This window comes from Leopardus geoffroyi, chromosome C3 (genome assembly GCF_018350155.1).
Source record: "Leopardus geoffroyi isolate Oge1 chromosome C3, O.geoffroyi_Oge1_pat1.0, whole genome shotgun sequence".
Classification (NCBI taxonomy): domain Eukaryota; kingdom Metazoa; phylum Chordata; class Mammalia; order Carnivora; family Felidae; genus Leopardus; species Leopardus geoffroyi.
Window position 1 is genome coordinate 99,284,516 of NC_059338.1, and position 26,995 is coordinate 99,311,510.

Below are 26,995 nucleotides of genomic sequence, written 5' to 3' on the forward strand. Positions count from 1 at the left end.
GTAAAAACTTTATATCATTGAATTAGAAGTTAGTCATTAATAAGCACTTCACCTTCTTATTTCAGTCATAGTAATTTAAAAACACACACATTTATGGTGCCCATATGCAAGAATTCTTAAAGAAACATAAGTGTTTAGCAACACATACCAAACATATGAATAAATAGGCCAATAATAACAATGATGGATATTTATTGTGCACTTACAATTGTCCCAGTCTGTCCTTAAATTCTCACAATGATCCCATCAAACAGGCGTGCTTGATCCCTTTTTGGATTGAGGAAGCTGAGGTGTGGAGAGATTAAGTGATTGCCTGTGGTCACATTGTCATTCAAGGAAAGATCAAATATTTGAACTCAGAACCTTCCAAAGCAAGACGCTGCTCTTATCTACAGCTGTTTGATACGTATTGTCAGTTAAGTGAAGCATGGTTAGTAACACTCAGATTTATGCCAAGTAAATTAAGAAATTGACTCATCTTGAATGTGAAATGTGTAAAACTTGATTACCAAAGTGTTTTCTGTGGTGTACAGCTCTATTTAAATCACAGTCAAGCCTGCACTCCGCTTCCCAGAAGCAGCCATTCAGGAGCTACGCTAGATGATCTTTGAGGGCATCTCGGTCAGAGTGTCTTAGAGCCGTGCTTCTCCAACTTGAGTGTACAGATATCTCAAGGGCTTGTTAAAAACTAGATTACTGGGGCCTCACCCCTGCCTCTGAGTTGCTGCCTCAGTAGGTCTGGGATGTGGTCTGAATGTGGGCATTTCTAACAAGGTCCCCGGTGCTGCTGCTGCTGCTGCTGATTTGGGGACCAAACTTTGAGAACCACCATCTCTGAGGAATAAGTAGATGATTTTGGTGAATTTAGGAGCAGAGGATGGTTTAAAATCTACCCCATGATTGCTGACCTGCTCCACAGACCTCATTGCTTAACTTGACCAAGACGCTTAGAAGCGACAAATCATCAGCTCTAACATGGAGATGGTTAGATGAAAATCAAAATATAAAAATCTTTATCTTTAATATTTCCAAAGCAGGGCAGTTGCTTTCTGATGTAGAAACTTCTACACAGTCTCTTCCCCTTCCCCAAACAGTGGGGCCTGGTTTAAAACCCAGGTGGTTCCCTTACCTGTGACTCAAACCCAGTGTTTGGCTTTAGAAGTAAGTACTTTACCCAGTTCTGGGCTGTGTTAAGGAAGCACCATGGAGCAAGGATTTTCTCCCTCGGTGAGGATATATTTATAGTCCAGTGACTCTAGGGGTCTTCTCATGTCTCTGGGCTGGTCTCATTGTCGACACTAAGGGAGAAAGTCATGGAGTAACCTAAGCAAAACCCAAATGACGTCATGTAATCTCTCATCTTTTAGGGCTACTCAGGGTCAGAATGACCCAAGAATGGAGGATCATCTCAGGCATGTTGGACCCTAAAATTGGGATAGGGTAAGGCAGACATTCTAGTTTTACTTGTAACTGTTGATCCTCCATGGCAGTAAGAGGTAAGAGTACAGAAAGATGAACGATCTGCAGAGCATTTCTTTTCGTCTGTGGAATATATTACATTAAAGTGGATTTGCTCTCTGGGTTTTTTCCTTAGGGAGACTTGTGCCTCTGGAAATACAAATAGTTGTTTATCAGAATGGAAACTCTGGCTAGATGAGTAACTGGAATAAACCCAATTCATTTTCTCATCACCAGGAGATTGAAGAAATTATGGTATGAGTATTACAATGGAATATTAGATAGCAGTCAAATGAATGCACCGCAAATATATGGAGAATCTTAGCAATATGATTTTAAATTAAAATTGTCCCCAAAGATTATAGATATCATGGTAGCCTGTTGTAAAAATGAAAGATAGACAAGACAGAAAGTAAAAAAGAATCTGGTTTTTTGGAATATTTATACATGTGATAATTCTTTATAAAAAGGAAAGGAAGGAAATGGTGAACAGGGTATAAGATGAGGAGGTAAATACAAGTTAGTGTGGATGTTCTAGTTTTTGTGATGGGTGGTGGTTTCTTCCCTGATTATTATGTTAAATGTAAACAAAAATATAAATACAATAAATAAATACTAAACAAATAAACATAAATACTGGTTCATACAAACCAGTCAGTAAAGAAATAAAGATAGTCTTGCATGGACCAATGATGAGAGTGTGTCAAGAACCAAGGAGTCTGATTAATCCAATTCTGTGCATCTGTGACTCATTTTTAAAAGAGGAGGAGGGAGTGAGGAAATCGATTTCTAAGTTGCAGAGAAAATAATGAAATGTCACCTTCTAGGCCCATGCTTGGTTCCCACACAGCACTATGGCCTGAAGGCTTCACCTCTTTCTCCCATCTCTCATGTCATTTGGTCCATTTGGTTCTTTATAAATGAAGGTCACTGAGGGAAGATATCAGTAGGTCACTGAAGATCACCAGCAGAGTCATTCAGACAAACCATGGCTGTAGTATCACTGGGGTAGGAAAAACATGTGGTTCCTTTTCTCTGATACCTACTTCTCGGAAAAAGGTAACACGTCTACATTTCTTCTCAGAGAAGCAAAAGTAGGAATTTTAGAAAATGAGGAAGACTGTGTCCAGTACAAAACACTTGTTGCCAGACACAAATTTGGGGGCCTGTGTCTTAGAAGGATGTTAAACAACTTGCCTCTGAAGTGCCTTTATTGCCTCATTTCCTTGCTATTGCTTTTCCTCTGGTGTTACTTCCCTCGTATGCTGTTCCCTTCACCCTGCACGACTGTCTCCACAGCCCCTCGTGCTACAGGCTTGAGTGGTCATGGGTAGTTTTGAAAGCTGGCTAGTTTAGTCAGCCTCTTCCATGGAATCTTAATCTTTCCAGCAGGAAATAGTACTTCCCTTTGTTGACCTCTTTTAGAACCTAAGTTAGCTCCCTGCTAAGGCATTTGCCTGTTTCTGACAGCAGGATCAGTGTCTCAGCCTGACATTTGCTAGGTGTACCAAGAGCTGTGGGCATTCAAATATGAACTAATGACATCTCACCCTTGTGGAATGTCGTCTCCCACCGTGCGTGTGACCCACAGTCTCTAGGAGAAGGTTCTCTAGTTGGCTATTCTTTCGTGTGTTTCAGGCTCTCACATGAAATTGGAGAATTCAGTCGATACAGCCCGTATCTGAGGATTCCCTTGTTGATTTATAATCTAATTGGAGGAGAACGAATCCTTACCATTCTCTATCAGAACCATCTTCTGTTTGTTTATTTTCATGCTAGTTTCGGTTTGCTACTCACACTTCACGGGACAGCTCACCTCACTCCTGGTTCCTGATCCAAGTCCTTTTCCCTGATTCTGGTCTTACATAGTGTTGGGATCCAGATGTGGTTCAGGGAGGGTAATCATAAGAAGAAAAACAAAAATGAAGGCAGTATTTTAAAGTGTTTGCCGAATGCCAGGCACTACTTTTTCATATATTAACTTATTTAATCTTTTCAACAACTCGACGAGATAGATGCTATTATTTTTTTCCTCTCATAGAAGAAAGGGAGACACAGAGAGGCTACATGGCTTTTCCAAGGTCACACAGCTAGTAATGGAAGCTACTAAACCATAGCACCTCATAAAAAGCAAAGAGAAACAACTTCACAGAGATTGAAATGCAAGAGAGAAACAGAAAAGGGGATACATCATTCATGAACCAACAGGAAAGGACATTAAGATATGAGAAGTGGAGCATGACTGAGTGCTGACAAGGTCCATTGATGTAACTCTCTGACAGACTGTTTCAGTGCAGGAAAGGGGAAGTTCAGCGCTACTGAGAAAGTCAAGGGAGTGGGCTGAGATCCAGAGGCAATTTCAGTGTAGATGTGGATCATGGCACCCCTGGAGGTGAGGCCACTGTCACAGGTGGCGGGGCCTGTGAGTGCGGAACAAGAGCTGTGTGGTATGACATGGAGAGTGTCACACGGGGTGGCAAGGATGAAGAGAGGCAATCAAGGCTGTTAGATATTAGAGTCTTTTTTCTTTTTTTAATGTTTTGATTTGTTTTTTGAGAGAGAGAGAGCATGAGTGGGAGGGGCAGAGAGAGAGGGAGACAGAATGTGAAGCAGGCTCCAGGCTCTGAGCTGTCAGCACAGAGCCGGACGCGGGGCTCAAACTCACAAACTGTGAGATCATGACCTGACTGAAGTCAGAAGCTTAACTGACTGAGCCACCCAGGTGCCCCTAGATCTTGGAGTCAATTAGGAAAACAGTGCTTACGACAAAAGTGAAGTTAAAAAACGAAATGAAACACCATGTTGTCTTAGGGTGTTGTTGCAGGTCACCGCAGTGAGTAGTAAATTATGTCATCTCCTAGGAAGTGGGTGTTTTTGTTCCATTCATGGTCTCAAACTGCCTGCGGACAACACCGCTTCACTGAGAGTAGAAAATGAGGTGACTTCGAACAAGACTCATCCTCTCCCTTTCTCTTACACTCTGGACTTAAAGTCACAGACCTCAGTCCTAGCCCTGTCCCTGACTTTAATCAGTCCGCATTTCTCTTTCCCAGGCCTCATCACCTCTTCCCTCCCCTGTTAACTCATTCTGCATTGACACCCCTACTCTGATCCCACCAGCCACCTCCAGTTTGCTTTTCCCTGATTTAGGTTTTCCTGCCAGACCTGGAGGGCAGGCACTTCATTTTGGTAAACACTGGATAAACAACACTTCTCCTTAAATAGAAGCAGCAGACTCCCCATCTAGCTTTTTTAAAGGGGCAGAAAGTCCGTTCAGTTCTGTGAATTTGACAAGAAATTAAAGAAATGTGCAAAAGTCTGGAAAATTTTTCAGGGAGGATTTGCTTTCCTTATTACCAGGCTCGCAGAACAATCAGTTAGGATGAAGTTCATGGCCACAGTGGATGTAACCCTTCCCAGACCTGTTCGGTGGAAGGCAGTGGGAGATGGAACCACCTGCCGAAGGGTTCGTGTCTGATGCTGATTCATCGTGGAAGATGATGTGTTGCCTATGTGGTTCATTTGGTGCCATTCAGCATGTTAGCCTTGGACACATTGGCCACACCCAAGGCAGCAAGTTAAGGCTGATGGCATAACCCAGATGGAGAGTTTTCTAGATTGTGAAGTTATTCTCTCTGCTGAATGGTATTTGACACCCCCAGCTCTAAACTGGCCAGTCCTTCCTCTTTAAAACAGGATTATGACGACTTCAAATCATGGACCCACTACTAATTATCCACTAGCTTTGCAAACCAACATGTGTACACATGAGTTTGACTGGACCTGGGCCAGTATTCAAATGTGTGCCTCCTCCAAGTCCCTGTCTTCCTTTCCAACCCTCTGAAGATGTATTTAGCCCAGGAGGGTGCCTTCGGAAGGCCGTGAGGGTGCAGGCCACTCTGGAAGTTAGATTCTTCTCTTCTGGGCACTTTGTCTTCAAACTGACTCCTCCTGTTGGCAGCTGGTTCACCTCGACTTCTTACTTACCTTCAACTTCCTATTGAAGAAAGTCTTTGCAATCTGACTGCACCTGGAGGGAGATTCCATGTGCTCTTTATCTTTGGAGCTCTCCTCCCCAGTGTGGTCTGTGACTGCTGGCTGCACAGTCATCTGAGATTTATTGAAAATGCAGATTCCTGGATTCCCCCCAGGCCTTCTGAACTGGAATTTTTGTGACTGTTACCCAGAAGTCTGCACTATTATTCAACTTTCCAGTGATCTTTAGGCACAGTAAGGTTTAAGAATCACTGCATTATTAATAATAAGTATAAAATGAATATTTATGAGCCTGTCAAGCACATCTCATGCATTTCACTTTTCATTTATTTCAGCTTCACAACGATCCTCCAAGACAGGAACTGCTATCCACCTAGAGTGGGGCTGACACATAACACATGGCACATGCTCAATAAATTTTTGTTAAATACACACACACACACACACACACACACACATATACATAGACATAGACATATACATACACATATACATATATACATACATATATACATGGAGTCAGGCTGTTATAGTGCCTTCTTTAGGTAGAGCTTGTTGGGTGTGTGACTTTGCAGGCTGGCTCCTCCTTCTGCTGATGCTGGGTAGTGCATGGCAGTGGTGATAGAGGATCCCAGATTGGCACCTGATTGGCCTTTGGTTGAGTTGATGGATCTCTCATCTAGCGTTCTCTTCCTGGCCATCTCTGGCAAATTAAAAGGGCCACATATTTATTTATTACTAATGAAGAGAGCAAGCCCAGGGAAGCTGGGTGGTCATTCACGAAACCAGACAACACCTGGTGTCCTTCCTGTAGTTTACTCAAGTCGGTCAATACACAGACTTAACTTTCCCTGGGGGTGAAGCAAAGGGAGACTAGTTGCATCCTGGGTTCCTGTCAGAAATGTTCACTTCCTCCTGCTTTCTTGAAGTTTCTTTACACCCTCTATGTTTATCATTTCTTTCATCCACTTTCTTGGTTAGCAGGTGTATTTCCTGTATTTCTGCCAAGACAGGCAGCTCAGCCAACCCAAGATAAAGGAATGAACAGGTGAAGTTGTCTTCGACCCTGTCAGGCCTCTTGGGCCTCCTTTCTCATGCTCCTCCCCTCCTTTTCTCAGACCAGGCTCAGGCGATTTGCCTCTGATAAGTAGAGCTCAGTAAACCTATGTACATTTTCCTGGGGGCTTTCTGAAGGCAGGGTTCTAACCTGGGTGCAACTCTAGAGATTTTTGGAGGAGACCATAGGGAGTTTGTTTTAAAACCACAGATGTTTTAGACATACTCTGTTGTACATGCACACACATACATACACACAGAGTAAAAAATAGAAACATATTCTCCACTGACAAATGGCTGAAGGAAAACCACCTTTTGTAAAGAGTGATTATAAAAATGTTTGACTTAAAGGGGAGCCTGGGAGGCTCAGTCGGTTAAGCATCTGACTTTGGCTCAGGTCATGATCTCGTGGCTCGTGAGTTTGAGCCCCTCGTCGGGCTCTATGCTGACAGCTCAGAGCCTGGAGCCTGCTTCAGATTCGGTGTGTCTGTCTTTCTCTCTGCCGCTCCCCTGCTCACTCTCTGTCTCTCTCTCAAAAATAAACATTAAAAATAAATAAATAAATAAATAAATAAATATGTTTGACTTAAATAGGAGAAGGCATTTCCTATTGTGGGACTTTTTAAGGGAAAGGTGTTTAAAAAGCTCTCTTCTGGCCTTCAAGCCACTGTACCAGTAGTTCTAACTAGAAATAGTAATAGCTAACATATACTGAGTGCTTGCCATGTACGAAGCACTGTTCTAACTTCTCTGCATGCTTCACCTAATTCCTGCAATCCCTTAACAATACTTACTATTAATATCTTCATCTCCATTTCACAGATGAGGCATTGAAGGCAGAGAGAGAGGGTAAATGATTCACTTAAGGCTTTACAGAGTTAGAAGAGGCATGATTCAAACCCAAGTGACTAGACTCCAGGGCCCTCTTAATACTACATTAAATGGCATGACTGCTTTTATTATAAAATGCTTTTTCTTTAGAAAAAATTATATTGTTTCAAAGGAAAAATAAATTGTCAGTAATTGTAGTGCCTCCTTTTTTTTTTGAAGAGTAATATGCACATGGTTAGAAAAGCCAAATAGCTCGGAAATATATAAAATGAAAATAAGGGTCTTTTATATCCCACTGTCCCATTTCCAAGAGAAACCACTATTATCAGATCTTTTTTATCCCTCAATAAAAATGTTCTATGCATGTAGCCAGTTATATATTATTTAAAAATTTGCTTATCAAAATCAGGCATGCCATACCTACTATTCTGCTTCTTGGTTTTCTTTTTTTTTCTTTTTAAAGTTTATTTATTTATTTTGAGAGAGAAAGAGAATGTGGTAGGGGCAGAGAGAGGGCAAAAGAGAGAGAATCCCAAGCAGTCTCCACGCTGTCAGTGTGGAACCAGACATGGGGCTTGAACCCACAAACCGTGAGATCATGACCTGAGCCAAAACTGGAAGTCAGACACTTAAACAACTGAGCCACCCAAGTGCCTCTGCATCTTGGTTTTCTTATGTAGCAACAGGTCTTCTAGATGTTTTCACTCCAGCACACACAGCTTCATGTCACTCACTCCTTGCATGATTGTAGACTATACTCTTAGGTCCCTGTATCATCTGATTTCACCAGTCACTATTGATGGGCAGTTAGGTTGTTTTTTTGATGCTTAGGTGCAGGACAAATTCCTAGCAATACAGCTTTCTTTTTTATGGATATTACACCAACTCACACTCTTGCTAACTCTTATGGGAGTATTTTTCCCAAACCTTCAACAGAAGTAGTGATATCAAACTGTTTTTTTAATTTTTTGCCAGTCTTGTGGATGAAAAAAAACCCCTTGTTTACATTTACATTTATAATGTTATACATGAGATTGAGTGGCTATTTGTGTAGGTTGATCATTTATTTTTCTTTGCCATCTGCCTGTTCATGTCTTTTGCCCATTTTTCTGTTATTTTTTTTTCTTATTTGTGTGAGCTTTTGGTAAATTAAGGAGATTGGCCCTTTGTCTGTCATATGTTGTAAATATTTTCTTTCAGTTTATTATTTGTTTTTGACTGCCGTCTTCCCATAAGCAGTTTTACAGTTATGTAGTCATATTTTTCAATACAAAATTATTCTCTAAATACTTTAAATTTGAACTTCCTTTTGTTTTTAATTGTTTATATATGTTTTTAAATTTACGGTGTCTCCATCTATTGAACATCATTCAGAATGAAGATAAATCCTTTGTGTAATTTAATGAAAATGATGCTTAGAATTTTTCAGAAAGACTTCTGAAATGCAAGAAAACTTGTGTATATATTTTCAATCAGTTTATTGGTCTTTTGATCAAATATTCCTTTTCGAAGATAAACATCTCTAGGGGTTTTAGGGAATAGTTTGCAAAAACTAAAGTAAAAATCCTTTAGGTTGTGAAGCATTTCTTGGATTCATTGGCTAGGTGCCCCAAGGCTTCGCAGCTCAGAGTCTGTTCTACCAAATCTACTTTAGAGAAGCTTTTTTTTTTTTTTTAGAGTGTCTTCTATAATTACATGTGTCCACTGCCCCAGTTGCTCCTTAATCGCTCTGCTTGGCTTCAGTGAAAATGGCTCCTCTCCTCCCTAGAGACTTTTAAATAAAAGATCTGTGTATCTGTGTGTGTGTTGGGGGAACAGAGGGAGGATGAAGGGATGGGGAACTATTTTTTTATTTTTTTCTTTTCTAGTTTGCTGCCTCTATTTGAGGTGGGGATATAGGTGGCCAACCTGAATTAATTCGATAGCTTTGTAATGACAAAGGATAAAGGAAGGTTTGGGGTTGCTTCAATCAGTGGTTTAGAATGGCTTAACACGGCTTAGTCGACTGTCTTCAGAGGCCCGTGATGCTCTGATGTATGAGGAGGACTCCATAGTCTCCTGAAAGCAGGCAAAAATAATAACGTCCTAAGAGACCAGATTGCAGGCAGTGTTTCAAAACAATAAGTCTAGTTATTAGTTTTTGCACATACTATTTTTGTTTCCATTTTTCCTTTTCCAACTCCTGGCCTCACCATCATATGCACAGAATGCTTATTACCCTAGCAAGAGTACAGCAGTACTACCTACCAAACAAGAACCACCAGAGCTTCTGGAGGCCAGCGAGCTGAGCTTCTTGATAGTTGGAGAATGCCTTTTGCTGCAGGATGTATAGTCACTAGGACATTGACAAAACAAGTTCATCCTCCCCTTTTCAGTCCTGGAATCCTGCTCCACCAATGCCAGCAGCTGATCGAAGACAATATTGATGAGGATGACTTAGATATGCATATTTTCAAACCCTGTTTAGCTGATCAAGCACAAGTCTTCAACAGCCAAATATTGTGTCCTTTGCTTTGTCAGAGTATTCTCTGTGACATCAGAGATTTGCCTTTGGGTATCTGTGCACAGGCACATGGGGGGCAAACACATTCTTGATCACAAAAACTGCTTTAGCCATCCAAAAATACATATGATGCAATGTATATTAAAAGTTTTGAAATTGAGCATATCCTTTGACTTAAAAATTCCTGCAAGCATTTATCCTAAAGAATAGCAGGCAAGGGGGCGCCTGGGTGGCTCAGTCGGTTAAGCATCCGACTTCAGCTCAGGTCATGATCTCGCGGATCGTGAGTTCAAGCCCCGCGTCGGGCTCTGTGCTGACAGCTCAGAGCCTGGAGCCTGTTACAGATTCTGTGCCTCCCTGTCTCTCTCTGACCCTCCCCCGTTCATGCTCTGTCTCTCTCTGTCTCAAAAATAAATAGCCGTTAAAAAAAAAAAAAAGAATAGCAGGCAAGGGTATATATTTGCATTCCCTGGAATATCCATGAAACATTAGGCCTGTATTTTAAGAGCATGGACCCTGGTCAGATGACCTGGGTTCAAGTCTTGCCCCTACTTCTTGGGAGTTGTGTCCCCTTGTGCATGTCACTCAGCTTCTTGGCCTCATTTGTGAGAGGGGCTGATAATTGTCCCCACCCCCTGGAGTCTGTACTGTCATGAGAAATAAATGAGTAAATATGTGGGACACCTGCGTGGCTCAGTTGGTTAAGTGTCCGAATTTAGCTCAGGTCATGATCTCACAGTTCGTGAGGTCAAGCCCCATGTCAGACTCTGTGCTGGCAACTCAGAGCCTGGAACCTGCTATGGATTCTGTGTCTCCCTCTCTCTCTCCCCCTCCCCCACTCATGCTCTGTCTTTCTCCATCTCTCAAAAATGAATAAATGTTAAAAACTTTTCAATAAATAAATAAACATTTAAAAATAAATAAGTATGGGGCGCCTGGGTGGCGCAGTCGGTTAAGCGTCCGACTTCAGCCAGGTCACGATCTCGCGGTCCGTGAGTTCGAGCCCCGCGTCAGGCTCTGGGCTGATGGCTCAGAGCCTGGAACCTGTTTCCGATTCTGTGTCTCCCTCTCTCTCTGCCCCTCCCCCGTTCATGCTCTGTCTCTCTCTGTCCCAAAAATAAATAAATGTTGAAAAAAAAATTTAAAAAAAAATAAATAAATAAATAAATAAATAAATAAGTAAATATGCTTAGAATGGTTTTTGGCACATAGTGTTTGTTACTAATAATGGAATAATTGGACATAGCCTATATATTCATTGATTTAATAAAACAAAATGTAGTATGTTTAAAGATACTCACATATTAAAAGAAAAGCAATTAGGTTACATAGTAATGTATTTACTAGGAATGCTGAGTAATTATATACCAAAAGGTTAACTATAGTTATTTATTTATTTATTTTTTTGGTGATGGAATAATAGACTACATTTTGTCCTATGAATCATTGCTATTTTCTAAATTTTCTACAAAGGAAATGTGTAATAAAAATTGTCCTTTTAACCCCTGCATAGGAGTAATAATGGCTAACACTTATTGAGACCTTACTATATCACACACACACACACACACACACACACACACACATTCATTGCTTACAGTAGCCTTGACAGATGCCATGATTATCATCTCTGTTTAACAGATTTAGAGACTGAAACAGAGAGGTGAAGTAATTTGCCTAAAGTGAGTGGTAGAAGTAGGATTTGATCCCGGTCTGTCTGACTCAGGGCCTGTGTTTTTAGGTTAGGTACTCTCTTTGTATGATTTTAATAATACAAATGAGCATTGAACTACAGCACTCACAACAATAACCTAGTTGCATACAAATTCAAAAGAAACAGAGTGCCTCTCCTTCCTTGAGTCTTTGTTGCCAGCTAGTAGATAAATCGGGGGTTTTCAGGTCTCCGATCTTCCTCTTATTTGTCTTGCTTAGTAAATGATGTAGTAAAATTGACCTTTCCTTGTACCCCTTCAAAAGAGTGTATTGACTTTACATTGCATTAACCAAACTGGAAATGTATTTTAAAAAATAGGAAACTGGGGTGCCTGGGTGGCTCGGTCAGTTAAGCGTCTGACTTTGGCTCAGGTCATGATCTCGCGGTCCGTGAGTTCGAGCCCCGCGTCGGGCTCTGTGCTGACTGCTCAGAGCCTGGAGCCTGTTTCAGATTCTGTGTCTCCCTCTCTCTCTGCCCCTCCCCTGTTCATGCTCTGTCTCTCTCTGTCTCAAAAATAAATAAACGTTAAAAAAAAATTTTTTTAAATAAATAAATAAAAAATAGGAAACTGAAATGGCGTAAGTAGCATAGACATTTTTCTCTATCATATTACTCAGTCCTGAATGCAGCCACTGGGTACCCCAAAAGAATCTTCTAACTTCTTTCAGAGTGCCGAAGGGAAGTTAGAGAAGTATATGAAAAAAGTGACCTTGGACCTTGGACCTTGGACTTAAGAGTCAATATATTGAGTTCCAATAGCAATAAAACGTGGAACAGACTTGTCCCTTCAGTTCAGAGTACATAATTACCAAAGATCAAAGTCATCTTGAGGAAACAATGGATTTTCAGCAGTTGTCTGTTTTTGTTCTAGAATTTCTCTTGTTATTGAGGTAGTAAAGTTATAATTGATGGGCTTTTGTGTTTCTTTTAAGGAATGAAAATTGGGGTGTTTCAGAGCCATAATTTTATGTTAGAAAAGAATATCTCAAACCTGGTGGCTGCAACCACAGGATCTATTTTTGAAAAATGTCTGCCTTTATCACTTAATAACCAACCTGATAATTTACTAGCCGGCAAGGCTGGTTGATTAAGGCCATCAGGACTGGTGTATTGCTGGACAGCACTACCAATGATGAATCCTTGAGATTGTAAAATACTACAGGTTAGCCAGTGCATTACTCAGAGGCAACTAATTACATTTGGGGAGCTCATTACAATGTTAGTCTCTGAAATCCAGAAGGAATAGCCGGTCTTAGTCCTGATAAATTGCCACCCTAGTTCTCCCAGAATTCTGCTGGGAATTGGGATTCACTGCTGACATCTGTGCTAAGAGGTCATTCTTGGTCTCTTTTCCACAAGAGGCTGCACTTCCTGAGAGGTCCTGGAAGCCAGGAAAGGGATTTTTCTCTCTCTGCCTTGCCATCACCTGGCAAAACAAATACAACCCATCAGTGAGAGGATCTGTTCACCAGTGGGCCAGTCCGGCTGCGTCTTGTACCAATGGGTCATCTTGGCAGTTAGGCAGATGGTAGTATATAGTTTACCCAGGAATCTCCCTGGCGCCCCTCCTTCCTGCTGCCTTCCTGAGGATGCAGCCTGGTATGGAGAAGTGGCAGGAGAACTTGGTCCTGGCCAGGATTTTTCCCCCACAAGCCTTGGACAAATCAGCTTTGACTTCAGTGTAGAATAGTGAGATATATGTCTGCCTTACAGAGTTGTCAAGATTAACAGAAACAAAGAATAGAAATCATGTCCTTATAGGGCCTTGTGTTATTGTTGTGATGATAATTATTGTTAGAATCTCAAAGGATTTAGATTATTCATATTTTCCTCAACTCAAAAATGTGAGTTGGCTCTGGGTTCTAGACCAGAAGGGTCGTAAATTGTGTTGTAGGAGTTGAGAGATAAGGTCAAATAAAATTGTATCCCTAGATTTATTTTCCAAAAGCATATGGAACATTATCTTTTTTTTTTTTTTTAATCTTCTCTTTCTTCTTCCCACTTCTTCTCTTTTGCATCTTTCACTCTCCTTAACTTCCCCAGGCAATCCTTGGAATATTTCCATTATTACTATTCCAGAACTATGTATTTTTTGTTAGAAATGAATTCATATTAATTATTCTGCAACACAGCATGTTTCTAATTACATACTGAACTGTAGTCTGTGCTCAAAATAGAACGTGATTTTTGTAAAGTAATGAACAATCCCCCTACCCGCTCCCCTCCCCCCAAGTAAAACTTCACATATCAATATAATCCAGTTTCCATCACTGTCACTGAACTTTCTTCATTCTGTTTGGAAATGTTCCATTTCTGCTTTTTGTTAGGGTTGTGCTCTTAATAGAAAAACAGCAGCTGGAGTCAGAGAGTCACTGATCAGATAGTGCCGGTTCAAGCAGTTATCCGGACCCAGGCTTTCTTCCCAACGGCTTCTAACAGACTGATTCTCTCCAGACCCTAACGTGCCAGATTCAAGTATGGCTAGCTGACTGCAAAAGCCCAAAGATAAACTCTCCTGGAAAAACTCCTTTGGGACTGACAAGTCTGCTTTTCGTTCTGCCTAAAGCTTGGGCCCTGCACGTTGATGTTGTCGAGGAGTGCCCGGCACACAGGAAGAGGCGTGCGTTTCTGCCCCAACCTTGGGTCACGGTGCACGATCAGCTGGATGATGGGTGTCTTTATGAAACTGGCCTCACCGTGCTTCTAAGCTGTGTTTATGACATGATGTCGTTGTACTTGCACCTTCTCTTGTTTGCTTTGAGGGAAAGGCTGGGAGCCTAGAAGGTCTGGAATCCTGCCACTTGCTGCGCTCGAGTGTGCACGCGCCGCGCCGGGAGCCGGACCGGAGAGGCAGGAAGCTGGCCAGCACGTTCTCAGGTTTCCCTTCCTTCAGGCCTCTCTCTCACTCCCCTGTTTTTCAGGTAGCGAAGCTGATTTTAGCTCCTCGAGCAGCACGGGCAGCATTTCCGCTCCTGAGGTCCATATGTCTGCTGCGGGAAGCAAGCGGTCCTCCTTTTCACGCAAGTAGGCGCCGTCTCCTGCTCTGTAATTATTGAGATGCTTTAGGCAGGTGACTCACCTGTACTTTATGTTTCTATAGAACCACCTGGATTACTGTCCGTTCATGATTTTGTTATTTTTCAGTGAGTAGGTTTTGGTTTTTATAATGGTTTGAAATTGAAACTTTCCCCTGTCCTACCAACTGTGGTCACAGGGCTTGACCAATATGTGTCTACCCGGTGGCTGTCTCTCATCCGGTCCTTGGCTGTGTGTCTGCTCGTCCTCTGCCTTCTCTTTCTCTCGCTCACCCGTGTACTCACCTGGTATCCACCTCCTACCTGCCCTCCTTCATGACTGTGTCATCTCTTGGCTGTGAAACCTCTGACTTCATAGTGACCCCTGAATACTCCCAACAGTCACTAGGGGAAGGGGGTGAAAAAAGACTAAAGTTAATGGCGTGGGTGGCCACCACCATAAAGAGACATTAGAGCAGAATAGCTAAGTATCTGTGCTCTGGAGCCAGGCTGCCTTGGTTCGAATGCCAGCTCCACCACCTATAGGCTGTGTGGCCCTGAGCAAGTTGCTTAACTTCTCTGTGCCTCAGTTTTCTCATATGTAAAATAGGACTATACCCATACCCACTTCATAGGGTTTATATACACATAGTGTGGGGTCAGTGCTTAGAACATACCAAGCATCAACAGATGTTCACCATGGATGCTATTTGGGTTGCGGGAAGAGAGGAACTGTGGGAAATCATGACCCACCATTCACATTTGGTAGGAAAGGTTGTAAGCCCTGGGACTCTCTCCTACTGTCAGTGACTTCATTCATTCAACAAGTATTTATTGAGCTTCTGCTATGAGACAGGTTCTGGAGATATGGCAGTAAACAAAACTCCATGGAAATTCTATTCATTCTAGTAGGAAAAAAAGACAATAAATACATAAATAATAGAATTATTTTTAAAAACACAGAGAGAGGGGCGCCTGGGTGGCTCATTCGGTTAAGCGTCAGACTTCGGCTCAGGTCACGATCTCGCGGTCCGTGAGTTCGAGCCCCACGTCGGGCTCTGTGCTGACTGCTCAGAGCCTGGAGCCTGTTTCAGATTCTGTGTCTCCCTCTCTCTCTGACCCTCCCCCGTTCATGCTCTGTCTCTCTCTGTCTCAAAAATAAATAAACGTTAAAAAAATTAAAAAAAAAAAAAAAACACAGAGAGAAAGGATATTGAGAGCAGTGGGATACGTGGTACATTTTAAATAGGCTGGTTCCAGGACAGCTCTGTGATAAGCTGAGCTCTGAGCCAGGGACCCGAACAGTTCAATGGCGTGAGCAGCAAGACACTGGGGATGATTTGTTTTTAGACTTTGGGCAGGTCACTGGACTTTCCCGGGCCGTAGTGTCCAAGTTTGCAAAAAAAGGGTTGGACCACATAATTTTTAAGGTCTCTTCCTGGAGAAAAACTAGCTAATTTCTGGAAACTTGCATTCCCAGGATTCAGCAAGCAAATATTTCCCATTCCTCTTGGGTGAGCAGAACGTTTAACTGATGTTTATAAAGGGACCTGAGACCCTCTCTGGTGAAGTTTTATTGTTAAAAAACAAAGCTGAAGCCAGACAAGCAAACAAAAGCGTGAAGTCCACAATGAAAAAGCACAATTGTTCTATCCCCAAACACAATCTAATTTGGAAATAAAGTGCCTCTGGGATCACAGAACATGAATATAAACATTCTCAGTATAAATCAGATGTGGCTTGCTCTGAGAATAAACCATTTATCTAACCCATTCAAGAAAATTAGCACATACCATGGTACAAGGTATGAAAGAGCAGAGCAAAGGAAAAAAGAAATGGCCTGTGGAAGAGGCCAATTTTATTAAGCCTTGCAAAGAAGTTTGTGTTTGTGGTTAATTTCCAAGCTAATGTCAACAATACTGAGTGCCTTACAGAAAATTGTCTAGTCTGGAATCCATGGTTTCTCCAAGTGACTAAAAATTGACATGTTAATCATAAAATAGCTAAATAGAATTACATGCAAATCAGATACAGGCGTCATCAATGGAAAATTGGAATTGACAATGTTCTATCCATGATCCTCACTTTTTTTTTTTCTTTTTATCTGACCCAGGCACAGAGCACAGTCAGTAGATTTCTGTGATGGGGTATCTTGGGCATTTCATGTAATATTTGTGCTCTGTAGGATCTTGCAATGAGAACAGCTCCTCTAGATGGGCCGGGTATCCATGCCAAACTTTATTATTTATTTTTATTTTTTTTCATGCCAAATTTTATAATAGCTTATGATCCTTTTAAATGGCTTGCTTCTCCTGTAATAAATGAATTTTCTCTGTGGAAAATTAGCTCCTGGGAGGAAGGTGAGCACGAACATTTGGGGAAGGAGTGGGAGAAATAAACAAGTGGAGTTGGTGAGAATATTTTTGACGGGATTTAAAAAACAAAACTTAAAGATTTACAAATGATCTCTTCTTACTGAAGGCCAACTCTGCAAACATTTCTGAAGAATTCTCTTTCTTAAACTAAAATCCTAATCTGACCAGAGGCAGATAGAAATGAGAAGGAAAAAAAATAGATTGGAATTTGGAGTCAGAGAAACATGGGCTTTTAGCCTCCATTATTTATTAGGTACGTGAGCCAGAGCCCCGAGACTTACTATTCTGGAAAATGGGTTAATAGTGGCATCTACCTCACTGAGTTAAATGAGCTAATATATGAGTGCTTAACATGGTGTCCAGAATTTAGTAAAAGCGTCCTAAGTGGGTTTTAGTCAGTAGTGGTAAAAACGATACTAGTGGACATGATGAAGAAGATGGCGATGGTGGTGATGATGTTCATATTAGTTTTCTCAGGCTGCTGGCGCAAAGTATCACAGACTGGGAGGCTTACACAACAGGAATTACCTTCTCAACAATTCTGGAGGCTAGAAGTGCAAGATCAAGATGTCAGCGGGATTGGCTTCTTCGGAAGCCTCTCTCCTTGGCTTATAAAAGGCTATCTTGTCTCTGTTCCTCAACGTAACCTTTCTCTGTTCCTGTGTCCAAGTTTTCTGTTCTTATAAGGACACTAGTCAGACTGGACTGGGATTAATTAAATTTAATTACCTTTCTTTAAAATCCTGTTTCCAAAAACAGTCACATTCTTAGGTACTGGGGGTTAGGACTTCAACATTATGAATTTGGGGGGTAGACACGATCCAACCCATAACAGTGATGATGATGATGATGATGATGATAATGTTACCGGGAAGTAAAGGACAATGTTGGGGGAGGGACTGAAATTCACCTAGGCCCCTTATGAAGTTGGTTCCCTTCTTCCCTTCTCCCTTTCTCTCACTTTCCATTTACTGTATTCAGGTATTCGGGAAGTGGGCAGGGTCCACAGAATTCTGTCTCCTCTTTGTGGAAGGCATTCTTCTTGTCCACCACACCAAGGGATTTAGACTGGGCTGAGGAAGGTATCGTCGAGTTTGACTGTTCATGGCCATGACAAATATGGAACCCTAGCCTCTCCTTTGAAAATGTTTTGCAATGACTTTGTGCCCATATGTGTTAGCACTTGAACTGAACTAAATGTAAAGAGCAAGACTGATATTTTTTTAAAGGAGCTTTTCCATTTTTTTTAATGTTTATTTATTTTTGGTAGAGAGAGTGCAGGAATGAGGGAGGGACAGAAAGAGAGGGAGGGAGACCGAAGATCAGAGAGTGAAGAGCCTGATGGGAACATGAACTCAAGAACCGTGGGATCATGACCTGAGCTGAAGTCAGACGTTTAACCAACTGAGCTACCCAGGCGCCCCCCCACCCCCCCAAGACTGATATTTTTAAGCATGTAGTTTCTTTTTTTTTAAGTCAACTATTATAGTCTAATAACTCATTTCCTGAAATATATTTGAAGATTTTATTGTACTATAGTAATGTTTAATACTTGAAGAGATTTTATTTATTCAGTATCACAGGTGAGTTATTAAAAATTCCCATCTAGGGGCGCCTGGGTGGCGCAGTCGGTTAAGCGTCCGACTTCAGCCAGGTCACGATCTCGCGGTCCGTGAGTTCGAGCCCCGCGTCGGGCTCTGTGCTGACCGCTCAGAGCCTGGAGCCTGTTTCCGATTCTGTGTCTCCCTCTCCCTCTGCTCCTCCCCTGTTCATGCTCTGTCTCTCTCTGTCTCAAAAATAAATAAATGTTAAAAAAATTAATAAATAAGTAAAATAAAAATTCCCATCTAACTTAATTTGTATCTTAGTGACTGCACTGTAGTAAAAGGTCAGTGGTGAATTCTTCAGGTAATAACCACATACATAGTACCTAATATACCTGTTTACAAGCTCCAAACAATATATTCTATTTGTGTAAAGTAAGAAGGAGGCATTTCTGTAGTGTTCCAAAATCTGTATTTAAATCCTAGTTTGGCCTTGTGTTCTTGGACCAGATTTTTCCCTGAACCTCACTCACTTCACATAACTGAATACTTCACACACTTCACATAATGTAAATGAGAGGTACCAGCTTTATAGCATGATGCTCAAAATCAATGTAAAACTGTGTTCATAAAGCATCTGGAACAGGGCTAGGGCACAGAAGGTCATTGGTGAAGGTCGACTCAGAAGAGAATTCCCAGGTCAAAATTAGGTTAGCTCCTTACTGTCTCTCCTGACTTGTAGTGTGGAATCCTGCATATTTCTCATTGTCACATTGAGAAATAGGCTGGTTGCAGTAGACTCGGAAGTGAAGTGTGGAGAAGCAGATCCAAGCCAGAGCCCATCGTGTTCTTTTCTGCTGCTCAGCCCAGCACCACTGGGCTGCTGAGTTGGTTTGTCACAAAGCCATCAGCCCATCTGTTCCATATAAAGTGTCCCCTTCTCACAAAAAGGAGGCAGAGTCCCTTTGGATGATTTCAAAAGGAAAGAACTTTTTAACTTTAGAATTTGGTGATGTTTCATTTATGTGTGATTTACTGGGTTGACAGCTAGTTGAAATTATATTTGATTTTGAGTAAGTGTGGTTTTGGAGCCAAGTATACCCACACACACACTCACATTTACACACGTTTCTCATTGAGACGTGTCAGCTGAATACAGATGTAAATCAGAATTGCAAAGAGGGGATTGTCAAAAAGCAGTACTTCTGGATGAAAGGTATCTTGTTCTCTTTCGTTTTCTTGTAATGTCAACAAGAAATATTTCTGACACAGAACTGTTATCCTATTTAAGTAATTTCAACATTCTCAAGATGCTGCCTTACAAGTGCCAAATCTCTGAAACGAGATTAATAGGGAAGTCTGAACCAGTTTTTCCTGTAATAATATCCTACAGCTGAATTGCCCTTAACATCTTATCAGATGCACTCACATGCATTCTTTGATTGGATTTTCACATCGACTCTGTGAGGACAACAAAAAAAGGTTATTATTATATATCCCCATATATTTAGTAGCTTACTTGCCCAAGTTCCTAGTAAGTGGCATTGCTAAGGCTCAAACCCAAATTACTCATTTAGCTGTCATTTAGAGAGCATCTAGCATGTGCCATGAAGTAGTGGGGATATAAAAGAACAGACTGTGTTCCTGCCTTCAGAAGGCCCTAGTCTAGTGAGAAAGTCAAACAATTGTGTAGTTGTGAGACAATGCAATAAACCCCAGGATGCAAGTTTTCACGGAGTACTAGGGAACATTAAGGAGCCACACGTATACAAGCCTAGGGAAGGAAGAATCCAGAGAAGGCTGCTTGGAGTGGATTTCCATCAGTCTCGAAGTTGTAAGTATCCCAAGGGTTAGGGCAGGGAGTGGGAGAGCATTCTAGGCAGAGAAAATGATAAGTTGAAAAACATAAAAATGGTGGAGAGCATGGATCGTCAGGAAAGTGTAAGTTGTTTGGAATTCTGGAATACAGCGGGGAGAAGGGAGGAGTGGCAGATGATGGGTTCGATGGATAGGTGGGATCGGTCCTCTTGAGGCCCTGGGGAGCTGTTGAATGGCTTTGAGGACAGTGATATCCAATTCCATTTTAGAAAGGCCACTCCAGCCAGAGAGTCAGCCTCCTTGCTTAGGGGGCAAAATAACAGGCCAGGGAATGAAGAAAGAGCTTTAAAACATTTCAGCAGTTAAATGATAACGGTTGTGTTAAGTCATTGGGGATGGAAAGAAAATAGGTGGTTAAAACTGTAGGCTTGACACACTTATATGAGCTGTTTATCTGTCCAATTTTCTCCTCTTCCTTTACGGGCAACCCCGTTTTTCCCTCATACTCCAAATGAACCACCCTCATTTTCTTCCGCCAGCATGAACCAAACCCAAACATTTTTAAGCTAAAACAGGTGTACTGGAATGAAGACCACATCTTCAAAACAGCCTTTAAAGTGAACCTAAACCAAATCAATATTTTACATGGTTTGTGTTCTTAACAGGCATTTGGGATTAATTCAAAACAAGCTTTATGGTCAGAAACTATTTGAAAGAACAGCAGAGGGTGAGGTTGCCTGTGCTAATGGCAGAAGGAAAGAAAGTATCTGTCAGGCGGCAACAAGGCTGTCCCTGAGGACGGTAATCATATTGCCCCTTTCGACTCTGAAGCTTGGATTTCCTTAGTAGTAACTGGCTTTTAGCAGGAGTTAAGTATTAGCATTTGAGCACTGGGAGCCCCAAGCATTTTAACATTTCTCATGTTTTCTCTCCCAGCCGAGGTCCCCATGGGCGGAGTAATGGAGCTTCATCATACAAGTCTGGCAACAGCCCCCCCTCCCCACGGGAGAAGGACTTCCTGTCCATGCTGTGCAGGAATCAGCTGAGTCCCGTTAACATCCATCCCAGCTATGCGCCTTCTTCCCCAAGTAGTAGCAACTCCGGCTCCTACAAAGGAAGTGACTGCAGCCCAGTCATGAGGTGAGTGCTGTTCATCTCCCAGGTCGTGGGGCTTAGTGTGTCCTACTTGGTAAGTTTTCTTTAAAAAACTTAGAAAAAAAGAGGAGGCGGTTACCTGGGTGGCTTGGTTAAGCATCCAACTCTTGGTCTCGGCTCAGGTCATGATCTCTCAGGTTCGTGACTTCAAGTCCCACATCAGGTTTTGCACAGTCAGAGCGGAGCCTGCTTGGGATTCTCTCTCTCTCTCTCTCTCTCTCTCTCTTTCTGTCTTTCTCTTTCTGTCCCCCCCTACTCATGGTCTCTCTCTCTCAGAATAAACTTCAAAAAATTTAAAAACTTAAAAAAAGTTATGCATCTCTTGAGCTCCTGCCTTATTCTGTAGAAAGCCACTTCTCTTTCCTTTCCCGCACTAAGCTGATCCTTCAAGGGCAGCTGCAGAAAGAACACAAACCATGATTTCTGGTAAGGCTCAGCAGCCCGGGGAGGGACTGGATAGGGAGGAAAAATGGCACTGTGGCAGGGGGAGGGTCCCTAGAACAGGAAAGAATCATCCACATGTTCATTCAAATGTCAGGTATCTGTTGAGTGCCATGTTGTGCCAGGGACCGTGTAAAGCACTGGAAATGGGACAGTGGACAGCAGGGAGGGTCCGTGTGCCAACTGCCCAGACGATACCAAAGACATTGCTCATCTAGTGACAAAGACATGTTAAGGCTTTTCTGCAAGTACCTGTTGCTGCGTGTGTTTGTAAGAGGTCAGGAGGCTGTCCAACTCAGTCTGGAGGGATCAGAGTAAATGACATTGAAATGAAATCCGAAAGTCAAGCAAGGAATTAATTAGTCCCTGGGGGGCATGAGGCTGCAGAAAAAAGGACCTCCACAACCAAAGGGGCCACAACAGGGGGACTGGAAGGTTGGGAGGTGGACACAGGCCATCTGGATGGAGTGCAGGTTCAGCGGGACCAGGGCGAGGGCTCCAGCGTTGGGGAGAAAGCTGCTAGCCCTCCTTCCTTGGCCTTCTTCCTTCTGGGTGGCCATTCTCATTAGTCAGCTGTCTTCCAGCAGGGATGCCCAGCCCCGGCCAGGCCTGAGAGGGGCCGACATTCCAACTTAGGAAGATTTCTACAACACCAGGCATCTCTCTTACAAAACACACACTCTGGTGACAGTGGAGTGGCCTTTCCCCTTTGGAATGAGGAAACTTTCCACCAAATCAGCACACTCTTGCCAGGGATTGATTTCGGAACTGTTTGAATTCAACTAATAACAATCGGGATGTTTAGGCAGTGGCACATTGTGTGGAAAGTCAGGCCGTCTAGCTCCAGTCCTTCCCCCCTCCACCCGTCCCACTCATTGTCCTCTAACAGTGCATTACTCCGAATCAATCCACAGGCAGGCCTGTGCACAATCATGTATTATTTTGTATGAGGTCATTGTTAAGCCATAGAAAACTCCTCCCTCTCCACTGTGTACACCCTCTCCACAAACACCCTCCCCACACTCTCCTGAGTGATGAGCAGTCCTAAGATCAGCAGGTAACGTTACAACCCCCTTCTTAAGTGAATCCTGCAGCATTGAGGTTTCAGACCCCGGTACCTAGCTGTCTTTCCTTCCCTAGCTGTGAGCTGTGCCGTCACTTTTCTTTTTATAGAAAAAGTAACATTTCATTGCTTGGATTGTTTCAGGCGGTCTGGAAGGTACATGTCCTGTGGTGAAAATCATGGTGTCAAACCCCCAAACCCAGAGCAATATTTGACTCCTCTGCAGCAAAAAGAGGTTACAGTGAGACACCTGAAGACCAAGCTGAAGGAATCGGAGCGCCGGCTTCATGAAAGGTGAATCTGCATTCCTTGCACGCTGAGCTAAGGATGGTTTCTTTTTCCATGAAATGAAACACAAACCCACACTATAGAGAAATAGAAAAGAAAATTTTTTTCATTTTTGGTAAATTCCTGAAATCAGCCTTTCAAAAGAGCCGTTTCCTATTCCTCAGTGATTTGGCTGTTTCAGGAGCACCGGGGACCCTCTAAGATTTGAGGGGAACCTCTGCTTCTGGGTGTGTACAGCTCGGACATGAAGGGTTGGGTGTGTGCGTGTCTATTTTTAAATGGCAGGAACACTGGCAGGAACAATCCCATACTTCCAGCAGTAAGGGTCACACATGGGGCCCCTATTGAGTCCTGTTTATCTCTCTGAGAGCGTGGACGGCTATGTGCACTATGATTCCTGCAAGCTATTTCTGGGCCGAAGGAAGAGGTTCATTATTCTTGGCTAAGTGTTAAGGTAAAAAACAAAAACCAAAAAAAAAAAAAAAAAAAAAAAGCCCATGCTTAAGAGATCTTATCACAGAGAAAAGACCTTTGACATCTTGGGGCAGGCCAGATTTTCTGCTTCATGATTTCCCTCGGAACTTTTTGGGATAGACGAATGGAGCTCCGACCAGGGTGGCTGAGAGTTCAGGGCAGGGGTGGCGTGAGTCAGACCTTACTTTCTGGAAGTCTTTGTTTATGATTTGAAGAATCCCTGTGAGGGTTTGAGCAGTCATGGCAGGGAAGCAGGGGAAGGCAATGAAACTGGAGACTACTCCGGTCTAAACTTAGAGAAGCAAAATTAACAACATCTCCTCATGTATATCAGGATCCTGACTGCCTGGTTTTCATATCCACTGAGAATATGAGGACTTGTATTTACATTGACTGTGAAGAAATTATCTATCAGGAGGAATCGCCAACAAAGATCTTGAAATCAGGGTCCTGTGAAGGATCTAAAAAATGGGATAGATTTTCTTCAGTGTAGGATGGATCCACTAGCATTTTCCCCTGAGAAGAGAGGGAATAATTGACTTTTCACAAAGTACTTGCAATATGCAGCATTTTATAATTCAAAAAAATTTCAAATTATTACTGGAATATGATCAGAACAGTTCTGCAAGGCTAAAACTTACCAGTTTACCTTCCATCTTTGATCGGTAATTAAAAGTGAAATGAACTTTACTTCCAGAAAGCGTAGATATACGAAAAAGGTGGTCTACGGACATAAAAGGAGGCTAAGAAACTGTAATGTGTCCTATTAACGAAATTTCAAATATTAAATACCGAATAGAGGCTAATGCTTACACTTCACGCATCGCCTGACAGCACTCAAAAAAAAAAAAAAACAGACAATAGTCACATTTTTTATTCTGATTATAGTTACTCTTATCATTTTTGCTATTTTGCAATTAAGGGGGGCAGTTCCCGGCTAATACCTGTGAGAGAAAAGAAAAAATCAAAACTGATTTAATCTCCAGGTTTCAAGGGCAAGAGCCCGGGCTCCTGGCCTTGGGGCAGAATCGCTAGGCGCCTGGTTGGAAGTTGACCTTGCCTTCTCCCTGCAGGGAAAGCGAGATTGTGGAGCTCAAGTCCCAGCTGGCCCGGATGAGGGAAGACTGGATTGAAGAAGAGTGCCACCGCGTGGAGGCCCAGCTGGCCCTGAAGGAAGCCAGGAAGGAGATCAAACAGCTCAAACAGGTCATCGAAACTATGAGGAGCAGCTTGGCTGATAAAGATAAAGGCATTCAGAAATATTTTGTGGACATAAATATTCAAAACAAGAAGTTGGAGTCTCTACTGCAGAGCATAGAGATGGCGCACAGTGGCTCCCTGAGGGATGAACTGTGCCTGGACTTCCCATGCGATTCCCCAGAGAACAGCTTCCCCCTCGGCACCCCTTTCGGCAAGATGACAGACGGGCTGTCTCCGGAGGAGCAGGGCACCGAGGAAGGGGCCGACGGCGAGCCGCTGGTGGGAGACGGTCTGGCCGACCGCACAGATTTGCTGGATGGCATGGTGACCGCCGCCACCGCAGAGGCGGGCGACCTGGAGCTCCTTCACCCCGCCCCCGCGGCAGCGGCCCTCGACGGCCTCCCCCTGGCGGCGGGGGAGGAAGAGGGCAGTGCGGTGGTGGAGCGAGCGGTGCAGACCGACGTGGTGCCCTACAGCCCCGCCGTCTCGGAGCTCATTCAGCACGTGCTCCAGCTCCGGGACCCGTGGCCCTCGAGCTCAGCATCGCCTGACGAGTCCGGGGCTGACTCGACAGAAAGCTTCCCCGAGTCCGTCTCTGCGTTCATGGTGGATTTAACGCCAAGAAACCCCAACTCGGCCATCCTTTTGTCTCCCGTGGAGACCCCCTCCGCCACGGTGGATCCGGAAGCTCCCGCAAGCCGCCTCATGAGCGAGCTGGATTTTGCAGGCCCCACGGAAGAGAGGTTGGACGGCATCATCCCGCTGTCGCGCGGGGCCGTCGGGACGCAGTACTGGAGCAGCAGCTTCCTGGTGGATCTCCTGGCTGTGGCTGCCCCCGTGGTCCCCACTGTTCTGTGGGCATTCAGTACTCAGAGAGGGGGGACAGATCCCGTCTACAACATCGGGGCCTTGCTCCGGGGCTGCTGTGTGGTCGCCCTGCATTCGCTCCGCCGCACCGCCTTTCACATCAAAACCTAAAATAGAAGTCGTCGTTTCCGTGTGCCAATCTGTCCCGTGTGGCGTCGTGCCAGGTGGAGAAACAGCAGGTCGACTTGCGGCGGCCTGTAGTCTGTCGTTTTTGCTCCTCGGTATTTGATTTGCACTATATTTAGTTGAAGCCTGTTCACTGTTTAAAACCGGAGGTATCTTCAAAGGCATGGAGACCTGGTTCAAGTAAATGCCCCACCAGTGGTAGAGAAAGCATGCTCATGACCCTGCCGTGTCGTCTGAGGTACCCGTTCTTATCCTAGTGGTTCAGGAAGAGAAAATGCAGAGTTTGCACTTTTCAAGACAGCTTCTGTAAGGCTGGCATGTTATCTCCTTGCTTTGCTTTGTGCCGTTTTAAAATGTGTAATTGTTACAGCATTCCAATGGTCTTGTGCACAGCAGGGGACTGTAACCAAAAATAAAACTGTACTTGTGTAATTGGTTTGAAGAAGTCTTGAATAGCTCCTTAGCGTCTTACTTGGGGTTGATAAGATTTGAGTGTTTGCAATTTTTTACTAAATGTAGCTTCAAAGTCGTGAAATGGCTTGTTTGTTCCTAAACCTGTTAATTGATGAGACTGTATGTAAGTTTACGATGTATTAACTTATTTTTTGCTTATTATATAGTGTTTTATTGGAAATTGTTTGTAACCACACACTTCAGCACACACTTCAGCATGATGAAAATAAAGATTAGTGTTTACATTTAAATAAATGTTTTATCCTCCCGTAAAATAATTACCTGTGTGGTTTTACTTCTGTAAATGGTAAGAAAGGCTAAATGGATACTTTCTTCTTTATCAGTAGGGGTCTATAAAAAATGGACTTAAGAAATGAGAAAGAGGGAAAACAATGATTAAAAGAGGCGAGGATTTCCTACTCTGTCTTTAAAAAAGCATTGTTTCTGACTGAAAGTAGCTTTGATTGCTCTGAAATTACTGATACATTTGTTTGTTCATACATTTATTCACTAAGATGTGTTGAGTATTTTCAGAAAAGTTGGGTTGATTTTCTTTAAGCATGTCAGGGATGCAGAGGGGGAGAATGTGCTAGCACCGTATGCTTCCTCCCCTTGGAAT

General features: G+C 42.9%; 1 protein-coding gene across 5 annotated transcripts in view; it reads left to right on the top strand.

The window, feature by feature from the left end:
- SYBU (syntabulin) overlaps nucleotides 1-26,654 on the top strand; it is a 111,657-nt gene extending 85,003 nt beyond the window's left edge. For all 5 annotated transcript variants that reach the window (XM_045453878.1, XM_045453879.1, XM_045453880.1 and 2 more), the window contains 4 exons: nucleotides 14,480-14,582; nucleotides 21,246-21,449; nucleotides 23,113-23,262; nucleotides 24,804-26,654. In XM_045453878.1, coding sequence (XP_045309834.1) covers nucleotides 14,480-14,582; nucleotides 21,246-21,449; nucleotides 23,113-23,262; nucleotides 24,804-25,908 — 1,562 coding nt within the window. In that variant the 3' untranslated portion in view covers nucleotides 25,909-26,654. The remainder of the gene's footprint in view (nucleotides 1-14,479; nucleotides 14,583-21,245; nucleotides 21,450-23,112; nucleotides 23,263-24,803) is intronic.
- Nucleotides 26,655-26,995: the final 341 nt, after the last annotated feature.